Source organism: Myotis nattereri (genome assembly GCF_964212035.1).
Source record: "Myotis nattereri genome assembly, chromosome: 19".
Lineage (NCBI taxonomy): Eukaryota > Metazoa > Chordata > Mammalia > Chiroptera > Vespertilionidae > Myotis > Myotis nattereri.
In genome coordinates, this window is record NC_138095.1 from 17,419,738 (window position 1) to 17,435,588 (window position 15,851).

A 15,851-nucleotide genomic window follows, 5' to 3' on the forward strand; every position below is an offset into this window, starting at 1 on the left:
CTACAGAGGAGGAAATGAAGTTGCACCAGGTGAGGCACGAAAGAGCGTGGATTGGATCTCGGAGCTCTCTGAGATTGTGCTGTTGGTTACAATAGACACCAGGGTTACCCCCAAAGAGTTCATTCTAATTGGCGAGTGAATGGTAGTGATTAGATACCCAGACAGCAGATCTGAATTTGAACCCCAGATCACCCTCATTTGCTGTGTGACCTGAGCAAGTTACTACATGTCTCTGAATATCCATCTTCTTATCTGAAAAAATAGGGGTGATAGTGGCACATCCCTTATAGAATTGCCGGGAGGGATAAGTTAGATTACTCATGCAGAGTAAACAGTGTTTTGTACTTAATCAATGCTATGATCATTGCCTGCTGCTTTGATCTGTTTTTGATAATGAGGACACAGGATGGATTATAAGTGAGGTGCCAGTTTGGGTAGGAAAGGGTTCCCACACCAAGACAAGTGCCCCATTGGCCATGGATGTCTGCTGGCTCCCTGGGTCAGCAGGGGATCATGGGAAGGAACATTGATACAATGTGGTCAGCACTTCTATGGGTACATATGGCCATCTGCTTGACTCAGGGCTAAAGTGCCACTTCAGGAGTTGCCCTGGCCTGAGCTCTCTGGTAATGGGGCCGAAGGGGATGCCCATATGGGCTCCTGAAAATCTAATCACTGAGCCAATGAGGTCTTCCTTTCCCAGGGGCAACTAATGGGGCAAAGAGTGACCCCAGAGCCGGGCACCCCACAGGATTAGGGAGCCCCCACTCCTGTATTTCCTGCTTGGAAGTCTGTTTTTAGGTAGCATGCCCTCAACAACCTGGACTCAGCAAGTCTTTAAAAGAATAACTAGCCTTCATCTGAATGAAAGGATGAGTGTAGAATCCAAAGTCAACCAGAGAAGTCATTAAAAACCAAGAAATTTAGTCACTTGGAGGAGAGTTTATTAATTCTTATGCATTTTTTCTATTCAGTCAATCACCCCAAAGCTAAATACTTAGCCAATCCTCAATGAAAAGTTCTTGAACGCCAACAGTGCACTTATTTCTGTCAAGAGTTTGAAGTCCACCCAAGAGTTTTACCTGCAGCCTTTAAAAGCTTTAAGTAAAAGTAAACCCTGTTATAAGAAACATATGAACGGCAGCAGCTACACATGTGTCATAGCTACAAGCATGTCATGGAAATGTCTGCCAGCTCAGCAGCTCCTCACCTGATACAGGCAGCCTGTTGGTGCCCTCATCCACGCTGTCACCCTTAGTGACGTCGGCGGGTCCCCAGCAGGAACATGGTGCTCACACAGTCTGCCACCCCCACAATAGCTTGGAGAAGGTCCCCTGCCCACCATAAAGATGTTGTGTCCTTGCCAAGGTCCCAGTAATAATGTCGTCTTGGGAGTCTGTTGGTCTCCATTCTAACTGAGATGTAGAATGGAGATAATGTTATGCAGATAATGGATGTTATAACCAAACTTCTATCCCCAAGGCTTTCTGCCCTGAATGGCCAAAGGGGGTGCTATTTCCTCTCAAAGGCCATGAGGGCTTTCTCCTCAATTCCTATTTTCACCAGGCTCCCAAACCAACTTGTTTGGGGCCTGTCTCCCCAAATCCATTATTCCTAGTTGGTGGTCTTCATCGCCCTCCTCCTGCCTATATTGGGTTTTCTAATTCAGCCCAGCAGGCCAGACAGGGAACCCCTCCTTCATCTCCCTCTTCCCTCTTCCCAGCCTCCTGCAGCCACCAATTCTTTCCCCATACCATTGGGGGCCGGGAAGGGGGTGGGGGAAGAAAAAGCCATTTGTCTACTATGATTGTGAACAGAATTATGTGAGTGTGTGTGTGTGTGTGTGTGTGTGTGTGTGTGGACTCAAGCAGTATTCCCACCCAGCTTTCAGCTCAAACCACGGCAGGACCAGGAGGTTTCAGGAGTGAGGAGCTCACCACTCACAGTGGGAAGGACCGGCCATGTGTCCAGGTGAAAGGACACTCCGGCACAAACAGGGACCAGGAACTCTAAGACACAGAGGTGTACCGAGTGGCCTTGCTTAGTGAGCAGTGAGGACAGTTAGCCTGGGACATGAGTGACAGCAGGGAGTCCCCGGACAGGAGGGTGGGCAGAGCTGAGTTCTAGAAAACAAGCCCATGAGAATGGGTTTGCTGTTGTCGGTGAGGAGGGATTCCGGGGGTATCTGAGCAGGGGTTGCGGCAGGATGGCGGTAGCATTGGCAACCTCAGAGAGAGCGCGATCTGACCAGGAAATGCAAGGACAGGAAAGGCAAGAAGAGCGTGGGGATATGTCATCGCCGAGGAAATGCAGGGGAAATGCACGCTGGATCCCTGGTCACAGACGGGACACACAGACGCGTGAGGGGTTCTGGGGTGAACCTGGGCTTTCTCTTCCTGTGGTGTGGCCACGTGACCAAGTTCCCTTTGACTATGACCTGACTTCTAAAGGAAACTTCTATCCCCAATGAGTTCAAACTGCGTTTGTATCCTTTACCTCATCTGCACTGTCTCATCAGTGACCCCTTCTCAGTGTACCACGCTCCGCGGTCACCACCATAGCCCAGCTTCGCCTGAGCTGTGCTCTGCTGCATTCTCTGTCTGTGAATGTGAGCCCTGGTTTTGCCGTCTGCTGGACCCATTATCTTGACCCTCCTGCCTGTTCTTACCTCCTGCCCTACCCTCTGGGGGGACAATGAAGGCAGGGATCCTTCGCCTTTCATTGAGCATCTCTAGGTCCAACTCTGCCTCCCAGGGCTCCTGCCTCTGTGATTCCATCATCTTCTCCCCTAACTTAGAGGAAGGGAGATGGAAGAGAGTCTTTATTGGAAATCCAGAATTCGTGCAGGATGTACCAAGCATGTAAGCCCCTCGTCAGAGCAGAATATGACACCTGATTCCTTCAAGGTCATCTCTTCTTGTAGTGGAACTGGGGACTGTTCTTCGCCTTGGCCCCTGAAAGGGTCTTTTGAGGTCCCAGTTGGGAATGTACTCCCCCTCGTGTAGAACCCCGGGAATTCATGAACTAGGGCTCAGCCCTCTGGATGATTCCAGTGTCACACTTTCAACTCAGAACCATAACACTGGGCTTGGATGACAGTTCAAAACTGGTTTGGGTTCTAGCTGGTTTGGCTCAGTGAATAGTGTTGGCCTGTGGACTGAAGGGTCCCGGGTTTGATTCCGGTCAAGGGCACGTACCTCGAACCTTGGTTGCAGGCTCTGGTTGGGGTGAATGCAGGAGGCAACCAATCGATGTGTCTCTCTCACATTGATGTTTCTCTCTCTCCCCCTCCCTTCCACTCTCTAAAAATCAATGGAAAATATCCTCGAGGGAGGATTAACCAAAACAAAAATCTGATTTGGGGTGTGGAGCCAGGGCTGCTCCCTAACTGAAATGTAGAATGGAGATAATAATATACGGATAGTGGTATAATAACCAAAAGACAAATGGCCCTGGAAGCACAGCCTGCGTGGCTTAGTTAACAGAAGCTTATTTTCTCACCATTCTGGAAGCTGAAAGTCCAAGGTCAGGGGTCAGCAGGGTCAGAGGCCTCTCCCTGGCCTTCAGGTGGCCACCCTCTCGCTTCTCTCCATGTGGTGGCTCCTCTGTGCTCACACGTCCCTGCTGTCTCTCAGTGTCCATATCCTCCTCTTACAAGGACGCCGGTCCGATTGGCCTAGGACCCGTCTAACGGCCTCGCTTTCAGTGAGCCATCCCTTTAAAGAACCTACTTCCAGAGACAGACACATTCTGAGGCTCTGAGATTGGGCTTCAGCAGATGAATTCGAAGGCAACAATTCAGCACATAACAGGTAGCCCACGAGAATCTTTACTTGATCGCCAGTAATCATCATAACGAACACGGATGGGGTGTCACTAGTAGCATGTGCCAGAGGCTGCTGTATTTTTCATGTATTGGTCCATCCCATCTTCACAACTGGAGATTGTGTAGTCATAGGTCATAATTAGTTAGAGTTTACCACCTTCTTTTCTGAAAATGGTCATCTTCACTGGGTGTAGTTTTGTGATCAAGTGAGCCCCACAGCATAGTCCGTGAACCGGGGTCCCTGTGACTTGAGGGGACTTGGAATAATGGGAGAACCTCATGCTCACGCTTCGGTTGGTAGAAGGCCTCTGAAAGCACAAGGCTTCCTTTCTCAGCCCGTGAACTCCACACACCTGTGTCAGGGGCCAGGCCAGTCCGAGTGGGAAACAGCAACCCCTTTCAGAAGTTCCCCGGATGGATTCTCCCATCCACATAGCTGAGGCCCTGCCCTCATCCCTGGGCAGGAGTAAGGCAGGAAGCTGTCATCTAAAGGGGTCCGGTGAGAAAGCCTGATGAAGCCCTCTGTTCCGGGGAGCAGATGGCCTCCCATCAAAATCCTGGGTGTGCAAGGCACACTCACACACCCCGGACAGCTCTTCACACACGTTGCTGAGCTGTTCTTAACATGCTAGACACCTGTCCCTAGGTCTTCTCGTTTACACCACTTATCAACTCTGAAAAAGCTATTCTTATTCCTGTTTACAGATAAAGAAACCAAAAATAGCTGGGGCCACAGCCCTGGGCCCCACCCTTCCCTTGTGTGACCCTGAGCTAAATACATAACCTCTCTGGGTGGGTCTCTCTGGTCTCACCTGTGAAATGAATGCTTACTCTCACCCCCAACCCCCCAGCTTAACTGCCCCCCACAGCTGGTCAGAGGCATTTCCGCTCCTGCCTGGCTGAGCCCAGTGTGCCAGCACTACCCATGCTCACTGTGCACCCACGTGTTTGGGCCTCCTGCTCCCACCCCCCTTTCTAGGGGTCCCAGCTACAGATGCAACAAATGAACACACGCCTGTGGACCGCCCCCGTCCCCACATTAATGCCCGAACTCCCATCACCCAGAGTGACCTGCCAAGAAGCCATCCCGTTTGCATATGGGTAGACTTGCCCCGAGTGTGAGTCAATCAGCATCCGAGGAGTGGCCTGGGCCGCCCTGCCAGCTCAGAGGCAGAGCAGGTGAGGAGTGGCACTGGGCCAGGAGTGACGCTGAGCTTTCTCTCTCCTTCTCTGCCCTCCAGGAGGCTCTCTCGGTGGTGAGCGACGACCAGTCCCTCTTTGACTCCACGTACGGAGCGGCCCATCTCCCCAAGGCCGACATGACCGCCTCCGGGAGTCCTGACTACGGCCAGCCCCACAAAATCAACCCCCTCCCGCCACAGCAAGAGTGGATTAATCAGCCAGTGAGGGTCAATGTCAAGCGGGAGTACGACCACATGAATGGATCCAGGTAAGCCCGCCAGGCCTGCGTAGCTCCAAGGCCAGGGGAGGGGCTGGGGATGGAGGGGGCGCTGGAGGCATGCTTGCTGTCCATGTCTGAGTGGGCAGCTCTGACCTAAGTGGCACTTAGGGTTTCTGCAGCAGGTGAAGTTCTCTCTGGTGCTGAGCCGGGAGCCTGAGTGAAATGATAGAGAGAGAAAAAGAGAGTGAGAGACACCAACATGAGGGCTGTGGGCGGAGCAGGGCCGGCCAGCCCACCTGGCTCCCTGGTTTAGGCCCATGGCCTCCTCTGCAGACACTCTGGAGGCCCAGGTACAGCCCCTGGCGGGGATCACTCAGCAACAAGACGCCCCTCCCTGGCCTGTGGAAGGTCCTTGACCCCTCGGTGTGGGTCTCGCCGGAGCAAGCATGACCGCACCATCTTAGAGTCAGAGTCCACCTGATGACACAGGTGAACACATCCACGGGCTGGCTGTGTGAGGGGGCACACACCACACTTAGAAAGTGGGTTTGGAGGTGCTGGTGCCCGGGGAGGTAAGGCCGTGCTCGTAGAAGTGGAGGGAGAGTCCAAGGAGAGAAAAATCACAGCGGCAAAGAAGAGCGGGCGTGGCGGCAGAGAGCCCAGGTCCAGTGCTGGCGCTGCCCTTGGGCACGCGGCCTGTGTCTGGGCGCCAGCTCCCTCCTGTCTAAAAGAGCGCTGGAGGTTCACTTCTCCGCAGGCTTGCTCCCTGGCTCAGTTCTGATGCTGGAGGGAAGGAGCCAGGATAGTGCCCAGGACTCAGAACGTGCTGGGCAGTCATGTGGTCACCACCAGCAAAGGCGTGAAAGGGGAAAGGCTGGCCTCCTGCATGAAGTACCTGGTCATCCAGTGGGCCCGTAGTGCAAGGAGATATACGTGAGAGGAAGGGCGGCCCCCGAATGGCAGGCTGAGAAAGGATGGGACTCATTCCACGGCAAAGACTGACTTTTAACATAGACATGGCATTTCTGTCCTCGGGGCTGTGACTGCAGAGAGAGAGCTGATGATCATTGTGCACAGAGGGTGGGAAGGAGCGAGTCAGGAAGAAGAGCTAAGACGTTATTGCGATATCCCAGGAAAGAAATGGGAATGTTCTCAGGGAGGCTAGTGGTGATGATGGTGGAAATGAGGAGGGGTAGAAGCATGAGAGGCATGTCAAAGGGATAATCACCAGGGCTCAGGCCCGCAAGTACTGAAGCATGGAGTGTGTGTGTGTGTGTGTGTGTGTGTGTGTGGCGGGGGGGGGGGGGCGGGGGGGAGCATCTGAGAGGAAAGGATCAAAGATGACGAACCTAGATGGGTGTAGGAGGGATGGTGCTGTGAGCAGCCCCGGGAGATGGGAGCGGAGATGCTTTGAGGAGAGATGTCAGCGACTCTGGGAGATGCCTTGGGAGCCATCAGTAGGACATCCAGGTAAAAATGTCTGCGCGGCTTTGGAAACTAAAGCTCAGATAGTATTTTGGGGCTGGAAGTTGGATTTAGGCTTCCTCTCTAAAGCGTTTTACTGTGAGGCGGATGAAGTCACCACCGAGGATATAAGTCTAAAGAAAGAAGAGAGGGGAGTGTGCGTGCGGCTAGGAGGGAACACCCTCCGCCTGCTCCCCCCCTACCCCCCCCCCCCCCTGACAGCCCTGGTCTCAGACCTGCCTGTGGGAACACGCAGACCTACCACATCTCTCCAACTAACCAAAAGCAGTCTCTGGGATCTCCGGCCACCATCTCACATCTCGGATTTCAGGGCGGCTCAGGGGTTCTGAGCCGGAAGCCCCTTAAATGAGTGTCTCTCCACATAGACAGTAAGGATAATGCGTTCCTCACAGCGTAGGTAGGGTGGAGTGTGTCAAACACTTTTCCATATTATCTTAGCGCTTGCTCCCCACCACTCTCCTAGAAGGGAGACGCAGGAATTCCATCCTGACATAGAAAGACATCTGAGCTCGGAGGGGTCAGTGACTTGTCTAAGGATTCAGAGGAGGCAAAGGGGCACGAGAGCCCAGGCTTGCTGGCTCCTGGCCTTGGGGCCACCTCCCTCCCTCCCTCTCTGCCTGGTGCAGTGCTTCTGTGTGCACCCTCTCATTACTGCCAACACCCCCCCCCCTGCCCCCAAGCAGTAAGGAATGCCATTCAGCAAAGCCTCCCACACAGGCCTGGCCGCCACAGCTCCCAGATCCCACCCTGGGAGAGTCTTCTGTCTGTTGGAGCCTGAATCCAACTGCCGCTCACCTGCACCGCCCACCTCCAGCCGAGCCAGCAGCACTCTCCTTCCAGCCCCCCGCCCGCCCAACACACACCCCCCATGGCGTCCTGCTCTCCCCACTTCCTCTTCACAGCAGCTAGATTCATCCTTTCAAAACATCTAACTGTCTTGCTCACAATCCTTCCCTGGCTTATGACAAAAGCCCCAGTCCCTCCTGCACCGCCCCCCCCCCCACACACACCCTCTTTCCACCCTCCTCCATGTCATTCCCTCCCTGCACACCCTCCTCCCATATCCACCCTCCTCCCATTTCATTCTCTCCCAGCCACACGAGACTCCAGCTGCCCCTAGGTACCAAGTGCACTCCTGCCTCAGAGTCTCTCCCTTTGCGTTCCTTCCTTCTGGAGTCTTCCTACTTCATCTTGTCATGTGACTCTCTCCTTCCTTGTTTCAGGTCTCTGCCTCAATGTCACCTTCTGAGGGGTCTTCCCTGACCCTCTGACCTAAAACAGCACCTGTCACTCTAGCCTGCCTTGAGTCTTCTTTTTAGCTCTTCTGGGCTCTTATCACATCCCCCATTAAATGTGGGCAGAGCTTATATATATATACTGGTATGTTTTTATTAATTTCAGAGAGGAAGTGTGAGGGAGAGAGAGATAGAAACATCAATGATGAGAGAGAATCATTGATCAGCTGCCTTCTGCATGCCCCCTACTGGGGGGAAGGGGGGGGTCAAACCTGCAACCTGGATATGTGCCCTGACTGGGAATCGAACTGTGATCCCTGGTTCATAGGTCAACGCGCAACCCATTGAGCCACACTGGCAGGGCAGAGCTTCATATCTTTTACTGAGCACATGAGAGGTACTGGGTAGATAGTTGTTCAGTGAATAAGTGAATGAATGTGTGGCTAACCCGGCTCAAAGGTGAAGATGCTGACTCAAGGTCATGTAGGGCATTAGTGTGTGAGACCCAGGGCAGCCTTGGTCTCTGCCTCAGACGGAGCCTGTGTGTGTGCTCAGCTGCTCCAGGAATACCCGAGCACTCCCCGACGCTAATCATGGGCAAAGAGGGTCCCCACAGAAATCAATTTCAGAGCCCCTGGCCGCTCCCTCCGGGCTCCAGGCGCCCAGCAGCTGGAGGAGGGCTGTGTGGTTGCACAGAGCGGCCCCTGCCTTTGATTGGCCGGTCCTGACCCAGACCGTCAGCAGGTGACAACGTAGGCTCAGGAAGACGGATGTATGCTCAGCCCCCCGAGAAACAAAGAAGATGCCTTGGACTCTGGGAGCCCAGCAGGTTCGCCACAGCCGTTGCCAGCACCTCATAAATATTCGCTAAGTGCTCGCATGGAAGCGGGGCCGGTGGGCAGCAGGAAGTGCGGATTTTCAGAAAAATGTCTTTGCTTAGGATGGAAGCGTGTCAGATGCTATGATTTGATCTGCAAAAAGCAATAGCATGGGCCAACAGATGCCAGGCTCTTGAAATCTCTCATCCTCGACACTGAAGCTTCTCCTATCCCCTGAGTATCATTGATAAAGGCATTTTTCATGCGGAAGATCCGTCCTCACTTGAGATGAGAAAACCAAAGCAGAGGATACAATGAGGGCTCTCTCGGCTCACGGACTAGATTCGTGCTGTCCATGCTGCGGCCACTAGCCACGTGAAATGTGGCTAATTCGACAGGGACATGTGCTCTCCACCTGTAACACACACTGGATGTAGAAGGCTTATATGGGGAAAAGAGTAAAATAGTTCCTTCTTTATTTTTATATTGATTATGCTGAAGTAATCTTTTAGCTATATTGAGTTCATATATTTTAATATATTATTAAAATTCATTTCACCTCTTTTTAAAAATTTTGAACATGTGGCTGCTAGAAAACCTAAAGCTGTATGTGTGGCTCACATTCTACTTTGCATGGACAGCACTGGGCTAGTGGTCCTGTGGTTCAGAGTGGCTTCTCTCCATGTTCGTTGATAACAGGGGTTTCTGAGTTACTCCTTCAGGTTTACAGAGCCCCATAGATGCCTCCGAGAAGCTACAGTGCCCTTCCTCCTTTTTTGGTTTTGTTTTACTAATCCTCCCCCAAGGATATTTTTTCCATTGATTTTTAGAGAGAATGGAGGGAGGTGAAGGAGAGAGAGAGACAGGGACAGAGACATTGATGTGGGAGAGAGACACGTCAATTGGTTGCTTCCTGTAGGCGCTCTGACCTGGGTCAGGGATCAAACCTGCAACCCAGGTATGTGCCCTTGACCTGGAATCGAACCTGTGACCCTTCAGTGCGCTGGCTGATGCTCCAACCACTGAACCACACCGGCTAGGGCCCCTTCTTCTTTTTTATCCAAGGAGCAAGTCATTTGAACAAAGGCGCAGTGGGGGGACTGAGGGCTGAGGAGCCAGAGAAGGCCGTGCTGGCTCCACGGCGGGAGGCGCTCTTTCCTTCCTCTTCCTGTGTGGTTGTGTCTGTTAGCGTGCACGTTGTTCCTGAAACAGCAGCGCCATAGGTTCTGTGCTGGATGTAGGCCCCACAACTCGATCCAAGCTGTGGTCTGCAAGTAACTCAGCTGCATCCTGCCTCAGCCATGGGGCTGGGGCAGCATCCGTGAAGGAGAGAGTATGGGTTTATGGGGAGGAGACGCAAGGCCTTGCTTGCTTGGTGCGCCTGGCGTGCAGGCCCTGCATCCCGTGTGACTCTGCCCACCGGGATCTGGATGCCCTTATTAGATGCCTAAACACTTCACGCTTCACAGACAGGAAGAGCGGCCTCACACACCCTGTAACTCCTGCTCTCGGGCCTTCCTAAGGGGCGTCCTGGGGCTGAAGCTTGCACTGTGAAGCACGCCACACACACCTGGGTGAGAAACCGCCTGCAGGATTCCCGAGAAGCTAGGAGCATCTACTATGTATGGGCCTTAAATTAGGGATGAGGTCAGTGTGATGGCTTCATTACGGGTGATTTCCTTTCTTTTCTTGAAATTTGCTTTTAACTTGTTTCATCTTCTTTGTATAGATCCTATAGAAATCCTAAGGACAACACAGATTTGCTTAATTAAAAAAAATTTAAATATATGTTTTTATTAATTTGAGGGAGAGAAAGGAAGGGAGAGGAAGAGGGAAATAGAAACATGATGAGAGAGAGAGACATCGAACGGTTGCCTCCTGCACACCCCCTACTGGGGATCGAGCCAACAACCTGGGCATGTGCCCTGACAGGGGATCGAACCGGGGACCTCTTGGTTCATGGGTTGATGCTCAACCACTGAGCCACGCCAGCGGGGCAAGATTTGCTTAATTTTGCACAATGTGCATGGAAGACACACATGACAGGTCCCAATGTAGCTGTGTGGCTTGAGTAGTCTTGAGACTTTACATGATCCGTGTGAGTCTTGGGCATCCCTGATGGTGAGCCTGGCTATAGCTTCATGGATGGGTTGACATCCCCTGTGTGAAGGTGCCCTAAGTTCAATGGGAAGATAGAGAAAATGTTTTTGGTCGAAGGGGTAGTCTTTGGGAGAGGTCTTTGAAATCTCCTTTTATTCAAATACTGAAGATTGCTTATCTTGTTTTAAACAGCTTAACAGTGTGCAAGGCACTTCTTGGAAATCAGTAGTGGTCTCTGTAAAACAATGTTCCCTGAACACGCGAAAATAGGACCAAAGGAGGACGGAGCTTATGTCCCCGGGTGAAAATAAAGGGCCAGGCTGCAAGGTTCACACACCCCATGCCGTGGCCCCCATGGTGTGGCCTCCCTGCCGTGGCTTTCCTGCCGTGGCTTTTTGACCCGTGGCTTTCTGAGCCGTGGCCGAGATGGACATGCTCAGAGTTAACCTGTCGGAGCCACCACCTCCTTTCTGCCCTATTGTGGCTGCCCCAGCCCTCCTGTCACCTGTCCCAGTGCGTCAGTTGCCGGTGGGCCCCGGCCATGTGCTAGCTGTAAGTGCAGGTCTCAATACAAATCCGCGGTGGTGTAGACCAGCTGAATGGCCGAGCCTCCTCCCTCCATCTATGCTCCTCCTCCCCTCCCTCTTGTTTTCATCCGGCCCCTTCACAGGTGCCAGCTGCCTCGGTGAAGAGCAGCCTTTATGCTGTGCTTCACCTGGCAGTAGCTGTGGAGCCCAGTGGCCACACACGAGGGGGTGCTGTCTGGAGAAGGCAGAGCGGCTGAGAGCATGGGAATAAAGGTGTGTGTGGCTTCCTTCTCTCCTGAGCCGTCAGAGCAGGGCTGGCCTGGCAAAGGCCGCGGTCCAGGCTGGGGGCCAGGCTTCTCCCAGAGGGCACCCCTGTGCAGATCCTAGCTGAGGGGTCTGAGGCTGAGGACAGGGCCTGTTCAAACAGAGCATCCCGCTCAGCTGGGGAGCATGTGTGAACACAGGGGCTGAGGAGGAAGCAGACAGATGCGAGTTTCTATGGGATAGGAAGTAAGAGGCTCCGAGCACTGAGCAGCTCCCAGGAGTCACCTGGCCTTGACCATGGTTCTGATACCAGGAGCGGGTGCTCCTGCCTCCTCGGTACCCACCTCCCAGCAGGTGCCTTTTCTTACCAGGCGACATACCCGGTAGCTTTCACCAAATGGTCTCTTTTTTTCAAACATAGTTTTCTCCACTCCTGGCACCAGGACTAGCCCTGCCACAGGTGCCTAAATGGCTATCATTTCAGGGATTTTTGAGGTTCTGTCTTCTCACCTCTGCATGGCGGGGGTCAGTTTGGGGCTCAGAATCCCCCCCCCCCCCCGAGGCCTGGCTGATGTGGGAAAGGATGTTTTGAAACTCGTCTCCCCAGGGTCCCTAAGGGGAGAGCAGCCCACAGAGCAGCCTCTTCCCCCGTCACGCTGCCCCTGGACAGAGTGCTCTCCAGGCTGAAAGGCATCGTCCCTGCCCATGGCCCTCGCACTCTCGCTTCCTCCCGGGGAAGTGTGTGCTCGGGCAACCCCACCCTCTGCCACGGAGTTCCCAGCCAATGAGACGCTGCTCTCTTGGTTGAAGGCCAACTTAATCCTCCCACTTCTGCTGCACTTGAGTTGTGTCACAGTGAACAAGTACGCTGAGAAAGGCTGCCAGGCCCTGGTGGCTTGGTGTGTGGTGCATATGCATGGGTGCATGCACACATGTGCATGCACGCATGCATGTGTCTGGGTGGACATGCATGTTCTAAGTGTGTGCATGTATGTGCTGGTGTGCATGGGGCGTGCATGTATGCGTGTGCATGTTGGGGTATGCGTGTGTATGCATTGGGTGTGTGTGCATGTGTTGGGGTGTACATGCATGTGCGAATGTGTGCACTGGGGTGAGGATGTGTGCATATGTGTATGTATATGTTGGGGTGTACATGTATGCACGTGTGTGTTGTGTGCATGCATATGTGTGTATGAGGGTGTACACATACCCTCACTTGCGGTTAGCCATGAGGAGCCCAGTGAGCATGGCCATGGCCCAGCTCAGACCCAGGACCAGGGTCTTTCAGGGACGGCTTCATCTCAGGCCAAGTCCTTAAACAGCAGAAGCCAAAGGCCAACCCCTGGTGAAAAGTCCTGATGAGCTACTGCCTCCCTCGCACTGCCACGGGGACATTAAACCTTCAACAGTCTGGGTTTCTGACGGCTGGCTCTTGGTTCTCTGCCTGGAAAAACAGTAGGCGAATAGTAAAACCTTAAATTCTAACATGTGTAAGTTATACATCTTATTTTCATTTTCAGCCCATGTTCCCCTCTGTACGACATCAGGAAAAAATTACCGTCTGACTTCTAATATCTCAGTGGAGCATTTATCTCCCAGCCATGATAAGTGATCTTCAGTATTTTTTTCCTTTCAGATTAAGAAACAAATTCATTTAATTTACTTTATTGAATGTGCTCAGCCTCCCCGCCTGCCCGAGCGCCCTCCCCCCCCCCCACCCCCCGCAGGGCTGTCCCCGCCTCTTCTGCGTTCGTGGCTGGGCTGATCTCCCTGTGAGTGGAGCTACTGCCACCGCCTTGCGAGAGGAGCGGGACCCCATCTGGCAGCGCCCTGCTGCCTGGGACCTCCTGATGGTCAGTCCCCGACCACAGCAGAGTGAGGGAGGCAGTGGCCAGGCCATCCGAAGGCCGGAGGGGTTGGGCGGCCGAGCCGGGCGGCTGTCATCTGAACCTCATCTGAACTCCTGGGTCTGAAGGCTGGTCTGGAGCTCTTGAGAGAGCTGGCTGGTCTCCCGCATGGAAGAACCGGAGCTTCCTGCTCCGTAGACCCGCAGCTGCAGCCTCCCCTTGGCCTGGCTGCCTGCGTTGGTCCTGCTGCTGCTGAGTGGCGAGTGAAAGCTAGGACAGGGCTGGATGCCACTTGCCCTGGGCACGTGGAGAGGGTCCATGACGCTGCCCTGGGGTATGTGGCATGTTCTACCAACCTGCTCTGGGTGCCAGGAGGCCGCAAGCTCGGATCTCCAGATGGTTACTTGTTGCTGACGGAAGCCAGTGAGCAGCCTCTTGCAAAACCTCAGGGGCTAACTAGGCTACAGACTCTGAGACCAGGTTGGGTGATTGGCTCTGTCCCTTGTGCACCTCTGTATACTTCCCCTGTGAGTGTGGTGCCAGGGCTGGGAAACGCCACAAGGCCACAGCCTGTCTATAGCAGGTTGAAGTTCTTGGATTCTATTCCTCCTCCACCCAGCAACCAGCTCTTCCGCATGCGTGTTTAGATGGGGAAGCTTAACATTAAAGACCCTGCTGCCACCTGTACTAGCTGGGTGCCCTGGCCTAGTCACCTCGCCTCTCAGTTGCCTTAACCATAGCAAGGACCCATTAACCCTTGCCAGGCCTATCTTGGATGGCTATTGGGAAGTTCAGATAGAACAACGTATGAAAAATGTGTTGAAATGATATGTATGCAATAGAAATAATTCGCTCAGGAAACAGCTATCGCTCATCCTCTGTACAAGGTTCTGTACAAAGCTGGCGATCATCTACATCGAAGTTACAAAAAGGCAATGTCACCATCCCAGGAAACTCCCTTATCCAGCAAGGGCCTGGGCACCTGCCAAGCTAAGAGGGCATGACAATCCAGGGACCAGTGCAGACACACTGTGGGGAGCCAGGTGTAGTCTGCCTGGTAACAAGGTGAAAATTGTCAGCTGCAGGCAGGTGGGCGCTGCAGTCCCGTGCTGAGAAGTCCAGACTCTAGCCCAGTGGTTCTCAACCTTCCTAATGCCGCGACCCTTTAATACAGTCCCTCATGTTGTGCTGACCCCCAACCATAACATGATTTTCGTTGCTACTTCATAACTGTAATGTTGCTACTGTTATGAATCCTAATGTAAATATCTGATATGCAGGATGTACTTAGGCGATCCCTGTGAAGGGGTCACGACCCACAGGTTGAGAACCGCTGCTCTAGTCTGAGGGCAGTAGGAACTGCCAAAAGTTTTTAAGTACGGCAATTCTAGGACCAGGCTGGGATTGGAAGAAAACTCTGGTGGCAGTGTGGAGAATAGAAATATGGTGGCAGTGCCTAGCTGGTGTGGCTTAGTGGTTGAGCATCAACCCATGAACCCAGGAGGTCAAGGTTGGTTCAATTCCAGGTCAGGGCACATGACAGGGTTGTACGTTTGATCCCCAGTAGGGGGCATGCAGGAGGCAGCCAATGGATGATTCTCATCATTAATATTTCTCTCCCTCTCCCTTCTTCTCTGAAATCAATAAATCATGTTTTGTTTAAAAAAAAAAAAAGAAAGAAAGAAATAAGGCAGCTTCAGCAGCATCCTCACCACCCTGCACCAGGTGGGGCTGGGAAATGCCTCCGGTTGTCTGAGCGATTGGCCAGGGTGAGCTCCGTGCTGTGGGGACCACAGTGGCAGTGATCACTTCCTGGCTTTTGTCTCTTCTCCATCTAGGGAGTCTCCGGTGGACTGCAGCGTCAGCAAATGCAGCAAGCTGGTTGGTGGAGGCGAGTCCAATGCCATGAATTACAACAGCTACATGGACGAGAAGAACGGCCCCCCTCCTCCCAACATGACCACCAATGAGAGAAGGGTGATCGTCCCCGCAGGTACCGTGGGAACCAGGCTGCTGGTGGGCATCCACGTCTCACTCTCTGGGCGAGTAGTTGAAGGGCAGGCCTGTCCCCAGGGCAACTAAACTTTTACCTGGTGCCCTGGTCTCTCGCCTTCTTCCTCAGCTGCCTTCCAAGACCCTGTCCCAAATGTCACCAGAACCCTGAGTGCAGATCCCATCACAGACTCTGTGCCAGTGCCTGGTCCCATAGGGCGAGCCCGGCACAGAGAGCAGGAGCCCTGGGAAGCCCCAGGCGTGCCCACCCTCCCTGGAAGGAGCAGAGTGGCTACAGAGGTCTGTCGTGCCCATCGGGCATGCGCTCCTGGCATCCACAGGGTCCCACCTTTCC

At 53.3% G+C, this 15,851-nt stretch overlaps 1 protein-coding gene across 1 annotated transcript in view; it reads left to right on the plus strand.

Annotated features, from left to right (window-relative positions):
- FLI1 (Fli-1 proto-oncogene, ETS transcription factor) overlaps positions 1-15,851 on the plus strand; it is a 117,419-nt gene that overhangs the window by 57,686 nt on the left and 43,882 nt on the right. Inside the window, exons 2-3 of the mRNA XM_081114141.1 lie at positions 5,068-5,276; positions 15,343-15,497. Of these exons, the coding sequence (XP_080970267.1) occupies positions 5,068-5,276; positions 15,343-15,497 (364 nt within the window). The remainder of the gene's footprint in view (positions 1-5,067; positions 5,277-15,342; positions 15,498-15,851) is intronic.